This window comes from Diaphorina citri, unplaced genomic scaffold (assembly GCF_000475195.1).
Source record: "Diaphorina citri unplaced genomic scaffold, Diaci psyllid genome assembly version 1.1 scaffold140, whole genome shotgun sequence".
Lineage (NCBI taxonomy): Eukaryota > Metazoa > Arthropoda > Insecta > Hemiptera > Psyllidae > Diaphorina > Diaphorina citri.
The window spans coordinates 105,915-125,432 of NW_007377577.1; the positions used below are offsets into that span (position 1 = coordinate 105,915).

General features: G+C 41.8%; 1 protein-coding gene and 1 long non-coding RNA gene across 3 annotated transcripts in view; both read left to right on the forward strand.

The window, feature by feature from the left end:
* The window catches only part of LOC108254650, a 31,711-nt gene extending 25,741 nt beyond the window's left edge, over positions 1–5,970 (forward strand). For both annotated transcript variants that reach the window (XR_003390284.1, XR_001809932.2), the window contains exon 3: positions 5,647–5,970. This is a non-coding gene — a long non-coding RNA (uncharacterized LOC108254650). The remainder of the gene's footprint in view (positions 1–5,646) is intronic.
* Positions 5,971–10,043: 4,073 nt separating this feature from the next.
* On the forward strand, positions 10,044–19,469 carry LOC103504914. The gene is made up of 10 exons (XM_026820350.1): positions 10,044–11,090; positions 11,261–12,117; positions 12,685–12,924; positions 13,516–13,898; positions 15,322–15,414; positions 15,595–15,599; positions 15,713–15,822; positions 16,335–16,459; positions 17,948–18,332; positions 19,122–19,469. The coding sequence occupies exons 1-10, from the start codon at positions 10,658–10,660 to the stop codon at positions 19,452–19,454; spliced, it is 2,964 nt and encodes a 987-aa protein (XP_026676151.1). The 5' UTR covers positions 10,044–10,657; the 3' UTR covers positions 19,455–19,469.
* The last annotated feature ends 49 nt before the right edge of the window (positions 19,470–19,518 follow it).

Here is a 19,518-nt window from a genome sequence, read left to right on the forward strand (position 1 = left end):
CGTTCTAAAAATCAGACGGATACAGACGTCCTAAACGTAAACGCCAGAAGAGTTATAAATACCCTGCCTACTGAACAGAATCTAAATTCAGTCTCAGGCAAGGTCAACATGGTGCAAGTATTGTGAATCTAAATGTAAACATAAACATTACGAGTGCATTGGAAATACTAATCACCAGTGCAGAAGATCAGACTTGCTAGAAGACATCCCAATGCTCAGACTTGGGTCAGCAGAAAGGTTAGGTCCACCTACGACTTGCTAGGTTTTTAAGCATCCAAATTAACCCTATTTTGGTCTTGCGTCCTCAAATATGGGTCTAAAATCGGAATATACTCATGATCTGCTCTACTGTTGAATTTGATATCCATTTATTGAACCTTTTTGAGAGGATTGATAGAGGGAACTGTAACAATGGAGGTTTTATGGTCTGGAAATCGAAGACAAAAGGGAGACAGGATAGGAGAAACCCACCGTTCCGAGAACGAACCTTATCTATTTAGGATCAAGTTCACCCCGTGCGAGAATCGAACCCGCGACCTACAAGGGTGGCCGGGTAAAATAATAAAGTGGACATCATTAAGCAGAAAAGAACCATCCATAAAGCAATACCCGTTATGGATGGTTATTTTTTTCTTAATGCTGTCCAATTTTACTAACGTCCAGTGAAGCTCAGTTGTTATGCGGTTTTCACAATCTTTTCTTTTTCTATTTCTTCTTCGGATGATCAGGAATGGGTTAATGTCAGCTGGGAGTCTCTGCGGGTGGGACTAGGTGATAAGAAACTGCCCACTGGGTAGTAAACCGGTTAATAGCTCATGTTTTAGTAGTTGTACAATATCTTCTGCAGGCAAAGAAAAGTTACAGTCAACCAGATGGCAGATGGTCATGGTCACACCACCTTCACAACATCTTCGACACAACCTAATTTTAAACGTTATCTCATAAAGGAAGTCAAACCAAACCATATGAAAACACATTAACCTCACCCATTCTAAGTGGGGCCGGAGAAATTGCCCAGATGGTCACTGTTGTGCCCTACAATGTGTATTATTGCCATCTTGCGATGATTTAATGTCTATTAAAGAGAACAAACTGAGTCACCCACCCAATTTCCAACCACGCGCAATCTTCCTTAACTTCAGAGAAGCAGTGAATCATCGGAAAGTCGTGCATTCAACGTGGAGTCTCTGCGGGTGGGACTAGGTGATAAGAAACTGCCCACTGGGTAGTAAACCGGTTAATAACTCATGTTTCAGTAGTTGTACAACATCTTCTGCAGGCAAAGAAAAGTTACAGTCAACCAGATGGTCATGGTCACACCACCTTCACAACATCTTCGACACAACCTACAATTTTAAACGTTATCTCATAAAGAAAGTCAAACCAAACCATATGAAATCACATTAACCTCACCCATTCTAAGTGGGGCGTCAACCAGATGGCAGATGGTCATGGTCACACCACCTTCACAACATCTTCGGCACAACCTACAATTTTAAACGTTATCTCATAAAGAAAGTCAAACCAAACCATATGAAATCACATTAACCTCACCCATTCTAAGTGGGGCCGGAGAAATTGCCCAGATGGTCACTGTTGTGCCCTATAATGTGTATTATTGCCATCTTGCGATGATTTAATGTCTATTAAAGAGAACAAGCTGAGTCACCCACCCAATTTCCAACCACGCGCAATCTTCCTTAACTTCAGAGAAGCAGTGAATCATCGGAAAGTCGTGCATTCAACGTCATTGCCACCAGCTACAGCTAGCCTTTTCGCTGAATTTTTCTTTTGCTTCTTCTTGGATCATTCTTCTTTAAACATATTTTTGTCAATCGCTGACTTGACCAATTTGTAGAACAGCCACGTGCAGACTCCACATCCTTTCATCTTGAACTCTTTAATCTTTTATCTCTCCTTCAATATCCGTCATTATGATGACTCGACAATCTATTGCCACCAGCTACAGCTAGCTTTTTCGCTGAATTTTTCTTTTGCTTCTTCTTGGATCATTCTTCTTTAAACATTTTTTTGTCATTCGCTGACTTGACCAATTTGTAGAACAACCACGTGCAGACTCCACATCCTTTCATCTTGAACTCTTTAATCTTTTATCTCTCCTTCAATATCCGTCATTATGATGACTCGACAATCTCGTGGTACTTACACGTGCGGCAGACCTCGTTGTTGAAACCTGTAACCCTGTGTCAGTGTTAGCCTGTAGCTGTAGTTGCTCGAAGAAACTTTTCTTTCCTGAAGAGGTTTGACAGAGGGAACTGCAAGGTCCGGTCTGTCAGACCGTCTGACCTATGTAGGTCTTGAGCTTTTTCAGCCACATAAGTTCTGTCAAACTAGAGCGTAAGTGGCGGGCACAAGGTAGAGCTTTATCTTCAGATTCATCAGACTCCCAACGTCCCAAGGGTCTGTCAGACCGTCTGACTTATGTAGGTCTTGAGCTTTTTCCGCCACATAAGTTCTGTCAAACTAGAGCGTAAGTGGCGGGCACAAGGTAGAGCTTTATCTTCAGATTCATCAGACTCCCAACTTAGCATTTTCAAACCCCTCTTTACAAATTTTCGAGTCTCGTGGCCATTTCCCGTGAACTAATTGCCTAAAATGATTTATCTACCGTGTATCTAGATGGGTCTACTCAGAGGGTCACCCATCCGGTTGTCTGCCATTAACAAATTGTTGGTGTTCGAATACGTCATAATAATTAAACAAGTTATTGATTATCATTCTCTAAAAACACGCTCGTTAAAATTCCGATTTTTTGAAGTGTCACAGAATTGAAAATGTTTCCCGTATCTCGTTAGATCCAGGTAGTCGGTTTCAATGTTTATGTTGTTCACGCTCGATTGATTGACTTGTACGGATACACTGGTGATTAGTATTTCCAATGCACTCGTAATGTTTATGTTTACATTTAGATTCACAATACTTGCACCATGTTGACCTTGCCTGAGACTGAATTTAGATTCTGTTCAGTAGGCAGGGTATTTATAACTCTTCTGGCGTTTACGTTTAGGACGTCTGTATCCGTCTGATTTTTAGAACGCCTGTGTCGTCAGAATAATTCTCTTCTCATTCAAATCATCTGGACCTCTCCGAATCTCGTTCTGAAACAAAGAAATGAAGAAGTTGAATGAGCGCCAAGTTTTGTGCAATCTGTTCGCCCCACACTTGGGCAGTGGGAGGTGACGTCTTGCAATATCGGATAAATTATAGGTGTTCAACTCTCCAACTAAGATGGGTACTTTGCATATGAAGCCCGGTTCACAAGTTCACACACAATACGTCTCCCAACTTGATCTTTCAACCGAGTCTTTTGATGTGTACGCGATATCTGCGTAAAGTTCAGGCTAAACGACTAAAATTTGAGTACAAATCGCCCACACGGTCGACGTTAAAGTGGCGTATCCTGACGTTGTGTCCACTAAGTCCACACATATCGACCGGCCATCGATCGATGGCCGTCGACTAAGTGTGGTGGAGACTAAAGAAGAGCTCTGCATTATGTATAAATCCATAAATGTAAGCAATGAATTATGAATTTATGTTTAAACCCATAAAGAGGAGCCATAGTGAGTTTCCTGATCTGCTGGTGGTCTTTAAATCATAATCAGCTACCCATTATTTTGCAGTCATTGGCCTGGAACACCCACGGAGTGCAAAATTTTGTTGCCCGATGTTCCACGACGCTGTGGGACGTTTCGAAGCAGCTCTGCAACAGTTTGTTGTGCATCAGAGCCTCTCTAAAATTGGAACCCTAGAGAACTCTAAAACACACCACTGAATCCACGATTACGCTAACCCGCTTCAATTAATTCCGGTTTTGACAGCTCGCCTGAAATTATTCCTGGACTACTCGATTAGAAAAATCTGATAAAGAGAAATAATAAATTGTGAAACCGGAATAACGTGTTTCGTCTGAAAACAAAGACGATTCTTTGTAGCTCGGAGCTCGAAGAGCACGTGCTAAGGGTAACAGAGGCGGATTCTGCATGCTGGAGTTGTTGCTGTTGTTGTTGTTGTTGTAGTTGTTGTAGCGGTGTGGCTGCACCGAGGGGTTGATGGTCTCTAGCCAAGATTACTTGGCCGTCCCGAACCGCAGTCAACCATTATGAGGACCTGTGCTTTTCCTTTCAAGCATGATTAACCCTTTGCAACCTCCAGCTAGCCTGGCTGGCGTTCTCTTCCTCTCTAAGGTTTCTTAGTCTTGGTTTTTTCTCACCGTCCTTACTTACGACTTACCGAAAATATGTCCATTTATCCATGATTAGAACCTAAGTGATTATTCAATCTGGATCCTAATACCGGCCAGGCAGCCACTCACCTAACGTATATGGCGGAAAAAGCTTCTACATTCTACATACACACACTCATTGCAAGTTCCCCTACACACACTCTCTGATTCCGTCACTCGATTACGACTTGTGGACTTGGTCTGGGATTTTGTGTCGGAGACGTGGGGGTATGTCAAATGTTATTAACTATCAGGTAGACCTGACGACAGGTACACCTGATAAACCCAGGGCGAAATCTTTTTCCGCCACATAGTTTCGAATGTCTGAGCGTGAGTGGTGCCAGTATATGGGATCGGCATAACTACCAGCAGATCGGCATAACGTCTATGGGTTTACACAGTTTACTTTACAGCTTCCCCTTTTGAAAATGCGACACACGTCACTGGCTGGCAATCCAGCAGTATATGACTGTACCTACTCAGTATAGGTACTACTACATACATTGCAAGTTCCCCTACACACACACTATCAGCTGTTTTTTTCCGTCACTCGACTACGACTTGTCGACTTGGTCTGGGATTTTGTGTCGGAGACGTGGGGTATGTCAAATGTCATTAACTATCAGGTAGACCTGACGACAGGTACATCTGATCAGGTCTACCTGATAGTGTGTGTGCTCATCAAGTATCAGGTAGACCTGACAGACAGACCTTTTCATCTGTAGGTACCTGTCAGCTCCACCCTATAGTTTGTGTGCTCATCAGGTGTACCTGTCAGGTCTACCTGATAGTGAGTGGCTGACCATAGGTTATGTCATTGACACTTGGTTGCACCGTGGACGCACTTGACCTATTGGCGCTACGTTAACCAACCGGGCTTTGACACCTTGCTCAAGTATAGAAGCAGAAATACATATTTTGTATGAGTAATAATTGGTAATTTATTCTAGGTGTGCCAATGTGCCCCTTAAACTAAATAACATCATCATGAAATCCATTACTAATAGGTGGCCAAGAGACTAGAGGTTGACAAACTCGACAGATGAAATTATAGTACCTAAAGCCCGGTACACAAACTTCCACTCGGTCTCCCAACATGATCTTTTGACAGATCACTCCGTGTGTGAGCGATTTGTACTCAAATTTTAGTCGTTTAGCCTGAACTTTACGCAGATATTGCGTACACATCAAAAGACTCGGTCGAAAGATCAAGTTGGGAGACGTATTGTGTGTGAACTTGTGAACCGGGCTTCATATGCAAAGTACCCATCTTAGTTGGAGAGTTGAACACCTATAATTTATCCGATATTGCAAGACGTCACCTCCCACTGCCCAAGTGTGGGGCGAACAGATTGCACAAAACTTGGCGCTCATCCAACTTCTTCATTTCTTTGTTTCAGAACGAGATTCGGAGAGGTCCAGATGATTTGAATGAGAAGAGAATTGTTCTGACGACACAGGCGTTCTAAAAATCAGACGGAAGACGGATACAGGCGTCCTCAACGTAAACGCCAGAAGAGTTATAAATACCCTGCCTATACTGAACAGAATCTAAATTCAGCTCAGGCAAGGTCAACATGGTGCAAGTATTGTGAATCTAAATGTAAACATAAACATTACGAGTGCATTGGAAATACTAATCACCAGTGTATCCGTACAAGTCAATCAATCGAGCGTAACATAAACATTGAAACCGACTACCTGGATCTAACGAGATACGGGAAACATTTTCAATTCTGTGACACTTCAAAAAATCGGAATTTTTGTATTTATCTAAAAAAAATATAGAGTATTTTTGTTGGAAAAAAAAAGGAGACTATGAACGGAAAATTTTGGCACAAGATTTTATACTGAACGGGGACGTATGTATATACAATTCGCTCTGTCAAAACAAATTGTTTATATTATTATTACTTTTTCACTTTTTATTTTGCTGACAACCTTCGTGGCCAAGTGGGTATCACACTTGGCTTGCACACTGCAGGGCCCGGGTCTGATTAAAATTTACAGGGTAGTTTCGAATCGAAAGTTGTGAAAAAGCTCTCATTGATAGCTGCGCCACGGATGGAATTTATCCATATTTATTGTCTCATTCAGGGCGGCATATTGTTACCCGATGTTTCACGACGCTGTGGGACGTTTCGAAGCAGCTCTGCAACAGTTTGTTGTGCATCAGAGCCTCTCTAAAATTGGAACCCTAGAGAACTTTAGTTCACGCTCGATTGATTGACTTGTACGGATACACTGGTGATTAGTATTTCCAATGCACTCGTAATGTTTATGTTTACATTTAGATTCACAATACTTGCACCAAGTTGACCTTGCCTGGGACTGAATTTAGATTCTGTTCAGTAGGCAGGGTATTTATAACTCTTCTGGCGTTTACATTTAGGACGCCTGTATCCGTCTTCCGTCTGATTTTTAGAACGCCTGTGTCGTCAGAATAATTCTCTTCTCATTCAAATCATCTGGACCACTCCGAATCTCGTTCTGAAACAAAGAAATGAAGAAGTTGAATGAGCGCCAAGTTTTGTGCAATCTGTTCGCCCCACACTTGGGCAGTGGGAGGTGACGTCTTGCAATATCGGATAAATTATAGGTGTTCAACTCTCCAACTAAGATGGGTACTTTGCATATGAAGCCCGGTTCACAAGTTCACACACAATACGTCTCCCAACTTGATCTTTCAACCGAGTCTTTTGATGTGTACGCGATATCTGCGCAAAGTTCAGGCTAAACGACTAAAATTTGAGTACAAATCGCCCACACACGGTACGATCTGTCAAAAGATCATGTTGAGAGACGAGTGGAAGTTTGTGTACCGGGCTTTAAATGCTATAATTTCATCTGTCGAGTTTGTCAACCTCTAGTCTCTAGGCCACCTATTAGTTATGGATTTCATGATGATGTTATTTAGTTTAAGGGGCACATTGGCACACCTAGAATAAATTACCAATTATTACTCATACAAAATATGTATTTCTGCTTCTATACTTGAGCAAAGTGTCAAAGCCCGGTTGGTTAACGTAGCGTCAATAGGTCAAGTGCGTCCACGGAGCAACCAAGTGTCAATGACATAACCTATGGTCAGCCACTCACTATCAGGTAGACCTGACAGGTACACCTGATGAGCACACAAACTATAGGGTAGACCTGACAGATACCTACAGATGAAAAGGTCTGTCTGTCAGGTCTGGTATTGGTATTGGTAAAGGTAGGGCCATCGGCTTTAATAAACGCCCTTAGTCACTGCGACCTGGTTAGATCTTTTGTGACTGTCAGGTCTACCTGATACTTGATGAGCACACACACTATCAGGTAGACCTGATCAGGTGTACCTGTCGTCAGGTCTACCTGATAGTTAATGACATTTGACAAACCCCACGTCTCCGACACAAAATCCCAGACCAAGTCGACAAGTCGTAGTCGAGTGACGGAAAAAAACAGCTGAGAGTGTGTGTGTAGGGGAACTTGCAATGTATGTAGTAGTATACTGAGTAGGTACAGTCATATACTGGATTGCCAGCCAGTGACGTGTGTCGCATTTTCAAAAGGGGAAGCTGTAACGTAAACTGTGTAAACCCATAGACGTTATGCCGATCTGCTGGTAGTTAAGCTGATCCCATATACTGGCAGAATCACTTAGGTTCTAATCATGAATAAATGGACATATTTTCGGTAAGTCGTAAGTAAGGACGGTGAGAAAAAACCAAGACTAAGAAACCAAAGTTGCAAAGGGTTAATCATGCTTTATTTAAAGGAAAAGCACAGGTCCTCATAATGGTTGACTGCGGTTCGGGACGGCCAAGTAATCTTGGCTAGAGACCGACCATCAATCCCTCGGTGCAGCCACACCGCTACAACAACAACAACAACAACTCCAGCATGCAGAATCCGCCTCTGTTACCCTTAGCACGTGCTCTTCGAGCTCCGAGCTACAAAGAATCGTCTTTGTTTTCAGACGAAACACGTTATTCCGGTTTCACAATTTATTATTCCTCTTTATCAGATTTTTCTAATCGAGTAGTCCAGGAGTAATTTCAGGCGAGCTGTCAAAACCGGAATTAATTGAAGCGGGTTAGCGTAATCGTGGATTCAGTGGTGTGTTTTAGAGTTCTCTAGAATCTCTAGGGTTCTAGTTTTAGAGAGGCTCTGATGCACAACAAGCTGTTGCAGAGCTGCTTCGAAACGTCCCACAGCGTCGTGTAACATCGGGCAACAAAATTTTGCACTCCGTGGGTGTTCCAGGCCAATTACTGCAAAATAATGGGTAACTGATTATGATTTAAAGACCACCAGCAGATCAGGTAACTCTCTATGGCTCCTCTTTATGGGTTTAAACATAAATTCACAATTCGTTGCTCCCACTTATGGGTTTATACATAATGCAGAGCTCTTCTTTAATTCTGTGACACTTCAAAAAATCGGAATTTTAACGAGCCTGTTTTTAGAGAATGATAATCAATAACTTGTTTAATTATTATGACGTATTCGAACACCAACAATTTGTTAACCATCAACATTGTGTGTGCTAATCATAGGAATTCAAATTTGAGTCATTTAAACCGTTACCATTTCCAGTTCCCTCTTGATCTGCAAGGGTGGCCCCGTCGATGGACACAGACTGATTTCTTTCAACGAATGCCCGACTAAACCAACTCCTTTTTGATGATCTAAAAAAAAAGCTCAAATTTTATAAATCTCTTTTTGTTAAATTGATACCTACTTAACGTTGTTTTCGCGTAGATTTTCATTTTATTCAAGTTTTTCAATTTTGTGATATTAATTTTAATGCATTCGATTTCTTGTGTTGCTGTGCGCCTCATTACGCTTTCCTGAGGAACCCTCTTCTGTAATATTGGAAACAAGGAAACGTTTTATTCTATTGAATGAAATTCACTTACTTAATCGGTTTTTAAAAAATCAATACTAGTACTTAATACAAATTAGATTAGTTTCTTTTGGATAACGAGATTAAATATAATTACGCTTCCTAGTATTTTGTTCTTAAGTATTAAAGTAAAGTGCCTTGACAAGAATTTATCTTAACTAAAAAATTAAATAAAAGTAATCGGAAGTTCACTTGAGTCCATCAACTCATTCAACTTCCCTCATTGTCTTTCATTTGTGTTGAAAAATGGAAACGAAAATTGTGTCGAACGGCACCTTGCCAAGCAATAGTGACATCATGCTCAAATTTTATAAATCTCTTTTTGTTAAATTGATACCTACTTAACGTTGTTTTCGCGTAGATTTTTTATTTTATCCAAGTTTTTCAATTTTGTGATATTAATTTTAATGCATTCGATTTCTTGTGTTGCTGTGCGCCTCATTACGCTTTCCATTTTATTCAAGTTTTTCAATTTTGTGATATTAATTTTAATGCATTCGATTTCTTGTGTTGCTGTGCGCCTCATTACGCTTTCCTGAGGAACCCTCTTCTGTAATATTGGAAACAAGGAAACGTTTTATTCTATTGAATGAAATTCACTTACTTAATCGGTTTTTAAAAAATCAATACTAGTACTTAATACAAATTAGATTAGTTTCTTTTGGATAACGAGATTAAATATAATTACGCTTCCTAGTATTTTGTTCTTAAGTATTAAAGTAAAGTGCCTTGACAAGAATTTATCTACCTACCTTAACTAAAAAATTAAATAAAAGTAATCGGAAGTTTACTTGAGTCCATCAACTCATACAACTTCCCTCATTGTCTTTCATTTGTGTTGAAAAATGGAAACGAAAATTGTGTCGAACGGCACCTTGCCAAGCAATAGTGACATCATCCATCAACATTGTGTGTGCTAATCATAGGAATTCAAATTTGAGTCATTTAAACCGTTACCATTTCCAGTTCCCTCTTGATCTGCAAGGGTGGCCCCGTCGATGGACACAGACTGATTTCTTTCAACGAATGCCCGACTAAACCAACTCCTTTTTGATGATCTAAAAAAAAAGCTCAAATTTTATAAATCTCTTTTTGTTAAATTGATACCTACTTAACGTTGTTTTCGCGTAGATTTTTATTTTATCCAAGTTTTTCAATTTTGTGATATTAATTTTAATGCATTCGATTTCTTGTGTTGCTGTGCGCCTCATTACGCTTTCCTGAGGAACCCTCTTCTGTAATATTGGAAACAAGGAAACGTTTTATTCTATTGAATGAAATTCACTTACTTAATCGGTTTTTAAAAAATCAATACTAGTACTTAATACAAATTAGATTAGTTTCTTTTGGATAACGAGATTAAATAATTACGCTTCCTAGTATTTTGTTCTTAAGTATTAAAGTAAAGTGCCTTGACAAGAATTTATCTTAACTAAAAAATTAAATAAAAGTAATCGGAAGTTCACTTGAGTCCATCAACTCATTCAACTTCCCTCATTGTCTTTCATTTGTGTTGAAAAATGGAAACGAAAATTGTGTCGAACGGCACCTTGCCAAGCAATAGTGACATCATTGCTGATGGATCAGCAAACAGGAAGAAACTGTACAGGAGTTCATTGACGTTAGCGACGCTGAATGAAGCGGATGATTTTGATGAAGTCAGAGGAGATATTGACGGACCTAAACGCATTCTGGCTGTGCTTGTACCATTGACTGCGTATATTAATAACAGAACTCCAAGTCATGTGTATACGCCACCTGAAGGAACCATCTCCAATGGCGTATCCATCACCACGCTAGAAGATTTGGGATCAATGACATCTGTCCAATCGTTGAAAGCCATTGAGAATAATCCTGTTAGTAAATATTCTTACGCATCCTTAGCTAGGAGTTTAGACACAGTTCAGAAGTCTAGTGATACTGAGTACGAGGGTGTAAAGTTCTCTGGAGTACCAGATAGTGAGGATGAGGAGGAGGGGAATACAAGAGAAGAGGAAGATTCTAAAATTCCAGATGAAATAATCCTGTTAGTAAATATTCTTACGCATCCTTAGCTAGGAGTTTAGACACAGTTCAGAAGTCTAGTGACACTGAGTATGAGGGTGTAAAGTTCTCTGGAGTACCAGATAGTGAGGATGAGGAGGAGGGGAATACAAGAGAAGAGGAAGATTCTAAAATTCCAGATGGGGGATGGGGCTGGATGGTGGTTCTAGCAGCTTTCTTCATAAACATGGCGGGGGACGGTATAGCTTTCTCATTTGGTCTCTTATACATAGAATTCCTCAACGAATTTGGTGCTAGTAAGAGTAAGACGGCTTGGATCGGGAGTTTATTCATGGCGGTACCTTTGCTGCTAGGACCAGTTGCCAGTGCTTTTGTTGAGAAGTTTGGTTGTCGCAGTATGACCATAGTAGCGGGTATTATATCAGGGGTGGGCTTTGTGCTGAGTTGTTTCTCTAGGACTATAGAACACATGTATCTCACCTTTGGTCTTCTAGCAGGGATAGGGTTAGCTCTGAGTTACGTTACTGCTGTCGTTAGTATAGCGTTCTGGTTTGAGAAGAAGAGAGGCCTTGCTTGTAGCTTAGGATCAACAGGTACTGGCTTTGGTACCACAGTGTATGCTCCCATCACTTCTTATCTTATCTCCGAGTATGGCTGGAGAGGAACTGTTCTCCTGCTTTCTGGAACTTTCTTTAACCTCTGTGTGTGTGGCGCCATCATGAGAGATCCAGAGTGGTGGACGCTTGAACAAAACAAAGAGAAAGATCTCAAATCTATTAAAGGTGCTTCATCATGCGGCTCGGTCTCTTATCGTACAGAGAGTGATATGCCCGACATAGAAGTACTAAAAGAAATGCTAGAGAGTGGTGTCACTCCAGACTTCATTGAGACTAGCGTAGCAACCGAGCTAAATGCAGAAACCTGTAAATTCAGCTCTGTAATTAACATTCCCACGTACATTAGAAACAATGAAAAGGTACGTAAGAGTCATCGCCAACCGACACTCATTCTTTTCATTTTCACTTCTTTTTTATAGATCGTCGAATTCGATGAAAAATCACACACGAAGAAAACAAAGAAACGACTCTTCAAATGTTGGAAAAAGCAATCTGAGAAAAGTCAATAGTCGACAACGTAGTACTCAATACCTATGTGTGTAAATAAGTTGTAAATTAAATAAATAGAAATGTAAATACAGAACAGTTCACGTCATGTAAAAAGAAATAGGTAATATTTCTTTTTACTTTTCCTTTTTTGTCCATTTTGCTTTCCTGTTGTTTCTCTAATCTTTTGTGATCATCGAGCTCTTCTTTTATTTAATAACAATGTAAGACATACATAAGAAAGCTATTAACAAAATACTAAACAAACCCAACATTGAATCAATTGGATAAACTTTTACTTGTCTACGAAATTTTATCAGTCCAAAATTACTTGCACGGGTGGGGATATCTTTTCGAAACATTATCTTTCTACAATTCCATTTTTGTTATTTTTCACGTCATCCAAATCTCTTGAACCTGTGCGTGTTTCTCTCTTTCAGTTGCCATTGGAAGTAATCGATAAGCTCAGTAAAAATATCCGTCTGTACAATTTAATCTATGACAATTATCCAAAACTACTCAAAGGAGAATCACCATCTAATGAATTGCATTACAATACTATTCAACCTGACTCGAAAGTAGCCACAGAAATCAAACGAAGTATAAAACAAGCTAAGAAAGAAGAACGAGCCAGGCGAATCAAACGGAAGCAATCCAGCGAAGAAGAAGATCCAGCAAAAGTAAGGCCCGGGCCGACAGATTCGTGTTAAAGTGGCTGTTAACCTCTAAATAGGTATACTCGGAGGTTAACAAACACTTCAAGATGAACCCTTAGACCCGGGGATGAAAAAGCTTGAATTTATGTTCTAAAAACTAATCTGAGCATTTGTTTTGGATAGTGGATTTCTCGTTGTTTTCGCGAAATAGCAGAAAGAAAGGAAGAAGGTGTTTTCAGTGGATGTGCCAAAAACACCATATTTTCTTAGGTAGTTTTGAGACAGGAGAAAAAGAGAAGACTTTTAGATGTCTTACTTCTTTTCTTATCTATACCTTGGGGCAGTTGCCCGTACACCTAACCCTCAGAGTGGGCCTTTTGTAAATGGAGTTATTCCGTTATTCCCAATCCTATAACCATACTAAATATTAGTTACATACTTTTCCAGCAGGATGTCCACAAATCCAGCGACCCGTTCACGACGCCAGAAAACCCGAAGTACCCCGAGCCCAACCGAACCGCGACCTAACCCTCAGAGTGGCCCTTTTGTAAAAGGAGTTATTCCGTTATTCCCAATCCTATAACCATACTAAATATTAGTTGCATACTTTTCCAGCAGGATGTCCACAAATCCAGCGACCCGTTCACGACGCCAGAAAACCCGAAGTACCCCGAGCCCAACCGAACCGCGGCGGAACTCGAAGATTCTTTCACCGCTCCCAAACTTCGCCAACTCCAGAAAACGCTCAGCGCGGAAGCCGACCGCGCCTCCGAGCCTCGCGGGAAGCCACTCGTGAAAAATCACAGCGTTGAAAGCGATGGGCCGCACGAACCGCTCGTCAGTGCGGGGAAGGGAAACGACTCCAACCGGTGCAAGTCGATGTCCCCGCCCGGAAATTTGGGCAGGCAGCATCGCTCCGATTCAACGCCCTGGCTGAGACGTCAGTTCAGCTTCAAAGAACAACCGACGCACTATTTGAAACACTTGAAAGTGCACAGGTAAGGTGCTATTATTAGTAAAACGATTTCACGAAACTCGTACATAAGGTTAACACAGACCAATTGACTGCAAAGGTCTTATGGTAGGGGACGGTGCAGGGGTCAGATTTCCAGATTGGGACTAAAAGTATGTTTAAGGCTAAAAACAGAGTAAAGCGGAGAGCATCGAGCACGTAGAGGGAGCAACGCATAGATCTAAGAGCAAAAATATCTACTATGTTCCTCGGTAGCGTAGTGGTCAAGACGCTCGCCTGGTAAACAGGAGGGCGTGGGTTCGATCCCAGCCGAGGCATGGAATTTTATCCTCATAAGGTCTTATCAACCCATAAAGCTCCAAGAACAAACCTTGTCCACCTAGGTAACCTAGGATAATGTTCTTCCCCGGGTGAGAATCCAACCCGCGATCTATATCTTACAAAGCAGACGCGCTACCCTCGAAGAAAACAAGGAAAGGTCTTATCAACCCATAAAGCTCCAAGAACAAACCTTGTCCACCTAGGTGACCTAGGGTAATGTTCTTCCCCGGGTGAGAATCCAACCCGCGATCTATATCTTACAAAGCAGACGCGCTACCCTCGAAGAAAACAAGGCTGGTAACAGGTGCAGGGGTCAGATTTCCAGATTGGGACTAAAAGTATGTTTAAGGCTAAAAACAAAGTAAGCGGAGAGCATCGAGCACGTCGGGGAAATGACGATAGAGGGAGCAACGCATAGATCTAAGAGCAAAAATATCTACTATGTTCTCCGCTCCACTCTGTTTGTCTGTTTTTTGCCTTACGTACCAATCACCGATGCTAAGATTGCTAAGTAACATTGTGTGTGATTTGTATCTAGACTTATTCTAGACTACCTAGCGATTCTGCTGCATGGGACTTAACAAGTCTGTGTAGTATTTAGCATGCCCATCGCGTAGTCCATCATCAGATGGGCGAGAAGAGACAATATATTCCCCGCTCCACTCTGTTTTTTGCCTTACGTACCAATTACCGATGCTAAGATTGCTAAGTAACATTGTGTGTGATTTGTATCTATAAACTTATTCTAGACTACCTAGCGATTGTTCTGCATGGGACTTAACAAGTCTGTGTAGTATTTAGCATGCCCATCGCGTAGTCCATCATCAGATGGGCGAGAAGAGACAATATACTCCACATAGCGACCGGTGCCAGCATGGTAGGTAAACATTGGATTTTAGGATTATTGAGATATTGGTGAAATCCTACAATGCTGCAGTGAGCACCAAAGTTGTGACATAATAACACAAAGAAACTGCATTTATTCTAGACTACCTAGCGATTCTGCTGCATGGGACTTAACATGTCCGTGTAGTATTTAGCATGCCCATCGCGTAGTCCATCATCAGATGGGCGAGAAGAGACAATATACTCCACATTAGATGATGTCGATGATGGAATTTGGGCAGGCAGCATCGCTCTGACTCGACGCCCTGGCTGAGACGTCAGTTCAGCTTCAAAGAACAACCGACGCACTATTTGAAACACTTGAAAGTGCACAGGTAAGGTGCTATTAGTCGATGATGGGTCCAGCAAACAAAAAACAACTTATTTCAAATATTTTCAAACAGATACCTATGGGTGCAAATTCTCGTCAACGGTGGGCATCGATTCCAGGACTTCCTGCATAGCAAGTGACCACTGGGCTAACCGTTCTGACTGACCTTTCTCCCGTTTTCCAGGTTGGGTGTTCGACGTGACACAAATCTGGGACTACTCGTTCTACCTGGCCGGATTCTGGATCATCATCTCCGGGATTCTCATAGCTGTTATCCCGTTCACTGAAAACACTTTTTCCAGGTTGGGTGTTTGACGTGACGCAAATCTGGGACTACTCGTTCTACCTGGCCGGATTCTGGATCATCATCTCCGGGATTCTCATAGCTGTTATCCCGTTCACTGAAAACACGGTAAGTAGGTAGCAACGATTCTGATTATCAAGAACTGAGGTCCTTAAAAAGGTCTAAAGATGATTCCTAAAGGGGGTTGATCTTAAAATTCAGTTTTAAAGTCAACTCTAGCCAGCCTAGTTAGTCAGGAGGGTATCGCACTTAACTTGTAAGCGCTAGGTCACGGGTTCGATTCTCGCCCGGGGAGGACAGGTCGTGTTCATTCTCGAAAAACTTTTTTTGTCCATTTTGCTTTTCTGTTGTTTCTCTAATCTTTTGTGATCATCGAGCTCTTAAGTCTTCTTTTATTCAATAACAATGTAAGACATAAGAAAGCTATTAACAAAATACTAAACAAACCCAACATTAAATCAATTGGATAAACATTTACTTGACTACGAAATTTTATCAGTCCAAAATTACTTTGCACGGGTGGGGATATCTTTTCGAAACATTATCTTTCTACAATTCCATTTTTGTTATTTTTCACGTCATCTAAATCTCTTGAACCTGTGCGTGTTTCTCTCTTTCAGTTGCCATTGGAAGTAATCGACAAGCTCAGTAAAAATATCCGTCTGTACAATTTAATCTATGACAATTATCCAAAACTACTCAAAGGAGAATCACCATCTAATGAATTGCTAGATATCTACGCCACGTAGAAAAGGTTCTACAATCGACAGCACGGTTGTTTTCCACCTATCTAGTGGTTTTCTCTTGACGTTCACTGAACGACTGTTTTAAATACCTACTCATAGTGTAGGTATTTAGGTAGGTACCTATTTAGTGAGTTTGGAAGAAATGGCTCCGGAAAAAGAAGAACCCGTTTGTGAGTGTGAAACAAGAGACAATAATCTTCCTATGGTAAGTAAATACCTTTTTGTTTCCTTCTTATTCTTCGGCAGGCCAGAGTAGATACCTCGGTGGCATAGCTCCTATAGCACTCGCCTTGTAAGCAAAAAGATCCTTGGTTCAAATCCCAACAGAGAAGGACAGGATAGAAAAAAGCCAGTCGCTCCGAGAACGAACCTTAACTGTTTACGATAACCTGGATAAATTTCGAGAACCCGCGACCTAGCGCTTAAGGTGTGTCCATACATTATCGACTGGCCGTCGCATCGATTGAATCTATGTTATCGAGGCAGTGTGGACGATTTAGTCAACATCGATCGATGTCGATCGATGGCCGGTCGATTATGTGTGGACACACCTTTAGAAGGCAAGCTAACTAGGCTGGCTAAAAAAGCTAGTTACATTATTTCACAGACTGGTTCTACTTTGAACTCATCGTTACCCGCAAATCACTTTCTCTGTCCCGGCCCTGGAAAATCGGACGGCAATTCCATGCCAATGTCTACGGCCGACCCTGCCCGCTCATGGCAAGGCACGGCCGAAGATAGTTGGGCCAATAGGAGGCAGGCGTTCCGAGAGCGAACCTTTCCTGCTTAGGATAAAGACCGTCCCGGGCGGGAATCGAACCCGTTACCTAGAGCAAAGTGTTTACCTCTATCAAAAGTGGACGCAATTTCAAACATGCGTCGCGCTATTATCGGTGAATTTTATCTTGCCAAATTTTTCCCGTGCTATTTTGACCCCGAGGCAAAATTTTCAATTATTGTTGATTGTAATACGTTGTTCCGCATGTATGGAGCATTTATTTGGCATGAATAATTATCTACAATCTACATAGCACAGTAGGTAGGTACCTACGTTTACTAAAAATCTAATAATATTAGTAATTGTATTTATAATTCTACATAATGAAGCTTGCCACGAGTTTGATGAGTGCATTATGCAAAATTTTTAGCAAAAAACGAACGAAATACATAGAATTCCATATGTACCGTGTAGTCCCGTCTATTTTATTTAGAGCACGGTTAACAAACAAGGTAACGCCCTTGCTTGCCATGCAGAAGGTCCCAGGTTCGAATCCCACCATCGACAAAGAATCGCACTCGTATTTCAATTGCAAATTCATTCTGTTCCTCCTCTGTACTATTCTACTATGCTCTACTCCTGCGATTTCCAACTAGCGGCCCGCGGGCCACATGTGGCCCACCAGACCATTTTTGTGGCCCGCGAAGCTTTTAAAGTGAGCCCCCTCGGGTTCTATTTTAGCTTTTTTACTATGGGGTTGACTCCGAAAATGGGGCATCCCCTCGAGAAAATCCTGGGATAGGGGCCTGTTCCCTTGTGTATCTGGCCCGCGAAGTACCTGCCATCGTAGCATGTGGCCCGCGTGTACATGGAAGTTGGAAATCCCTGCTCTACTCTGCTTCTATTCCAAATTCTATTCTATTCTGTTTCAGAGTTGGATGGACGATGCCCGCGAGTTGATAGTGGGGATGTTCGACTTCTCCATGTTTCTCGAACTCCACTTTCTTCTCGTCTCCATTTCGACCATTCTCCTTTTCACCTGGTTTGTCATTCCGTATTTCTACCTGACGGACTTCGTCACCAACCAGGGCCTGAGTAAGGAGGAGGCGACGAGTATTCTGAGCTACATCGGCGTGACCAACACCGTTGGAATGGTGAGTTTCCTTAAGACCGTTCCCACTCGTAAGCTTCATCCGATTTGACAGAGAAAACTGTAACTGCTAAGGTCTTATCATCACAAATGTCACAAAAGACCTAACCAGGTCGCAGTGACAAAGGGCGTTTATTAAAGCCGATGGCCCTACTTATATTAATACCAAGGGCTTATAGTCCTGAAATCGAAGAGAAAAGGAAGACGGGATAGAAGAAAGCCAGCCTTCCGGGAACGAATATTATCCGTAAGCTTCATCCGGTTTGACAGAGAAAACTGTAACTGCTAAGGTCTTATCATCACAAATGTCACAAAAGATCTAACCAGGTCGCAGTGACAAAGGGCGTTTATTAAAGCCGATGGCCCTACTTATACCAATACCAAGGGCTTATAGTCCTGAAATCGAAGAGAAAAGGAAGACGGGATAGAAGAAAGCCAGCCTTCCGGGAAGAGCTTCATCCGGTTTGACAGAGAAAACTGTAACTGCTAAGGTCTCATCATCACAAATGTCACAAAAGATCTAACCAGGTCGCAGTGACAAAGGGCGTTTATTATAGCCCTACTTATACCAATACCAAGGGCTTATAGTCCTGAAATCGAAGAGAAAAGGAAGACGGGATAGAAGAAAGCCAGCCTTCCGGGAACGAATATTATCCGTTCAGGATATAATCCGCCCCGGGCGGAAATCGAACACCAAAGGCGCACTTTCCTTTCGGAATATATCCCCTCTTATAAAGCTCGTTTCCCCTCTTTTGAATGTCTAATGTGAACGTTTCATTCTCTTCTCCACCAGGTGGCGTTAGGGTGGGCATGTGATCAGCCGTGGTTGAACGTCAAGAAGACCTACGCTGCGTGCCTCATTGGTTGCGGAGTATCCACCGCTCTCATGCCCCTATTCGCCACAAACTACTGGGCGCTTCTTTTCACCTGTTTGAGTTTTGGCATATTCTTCGCGTCGAATTTCTCCTGTACGCCTATCATTCTGGTGGAGTTGGTACCGCTGGACAGGTTTGCTACGGCGTATGGACTTACCTTGCTAGCGCAGGGTATTGGGAACCTTGTCGGACCACCCCTGGCAGGTGAGAGGGTGTTCAGTGAACAATGTTCACGGTCAGGGACGGTTTAAGGCTGGTAGGGGACGATGCAGGGGCCAGATTTCCAGATTGGGAAAAAAAGTATGTTTAAGGCTA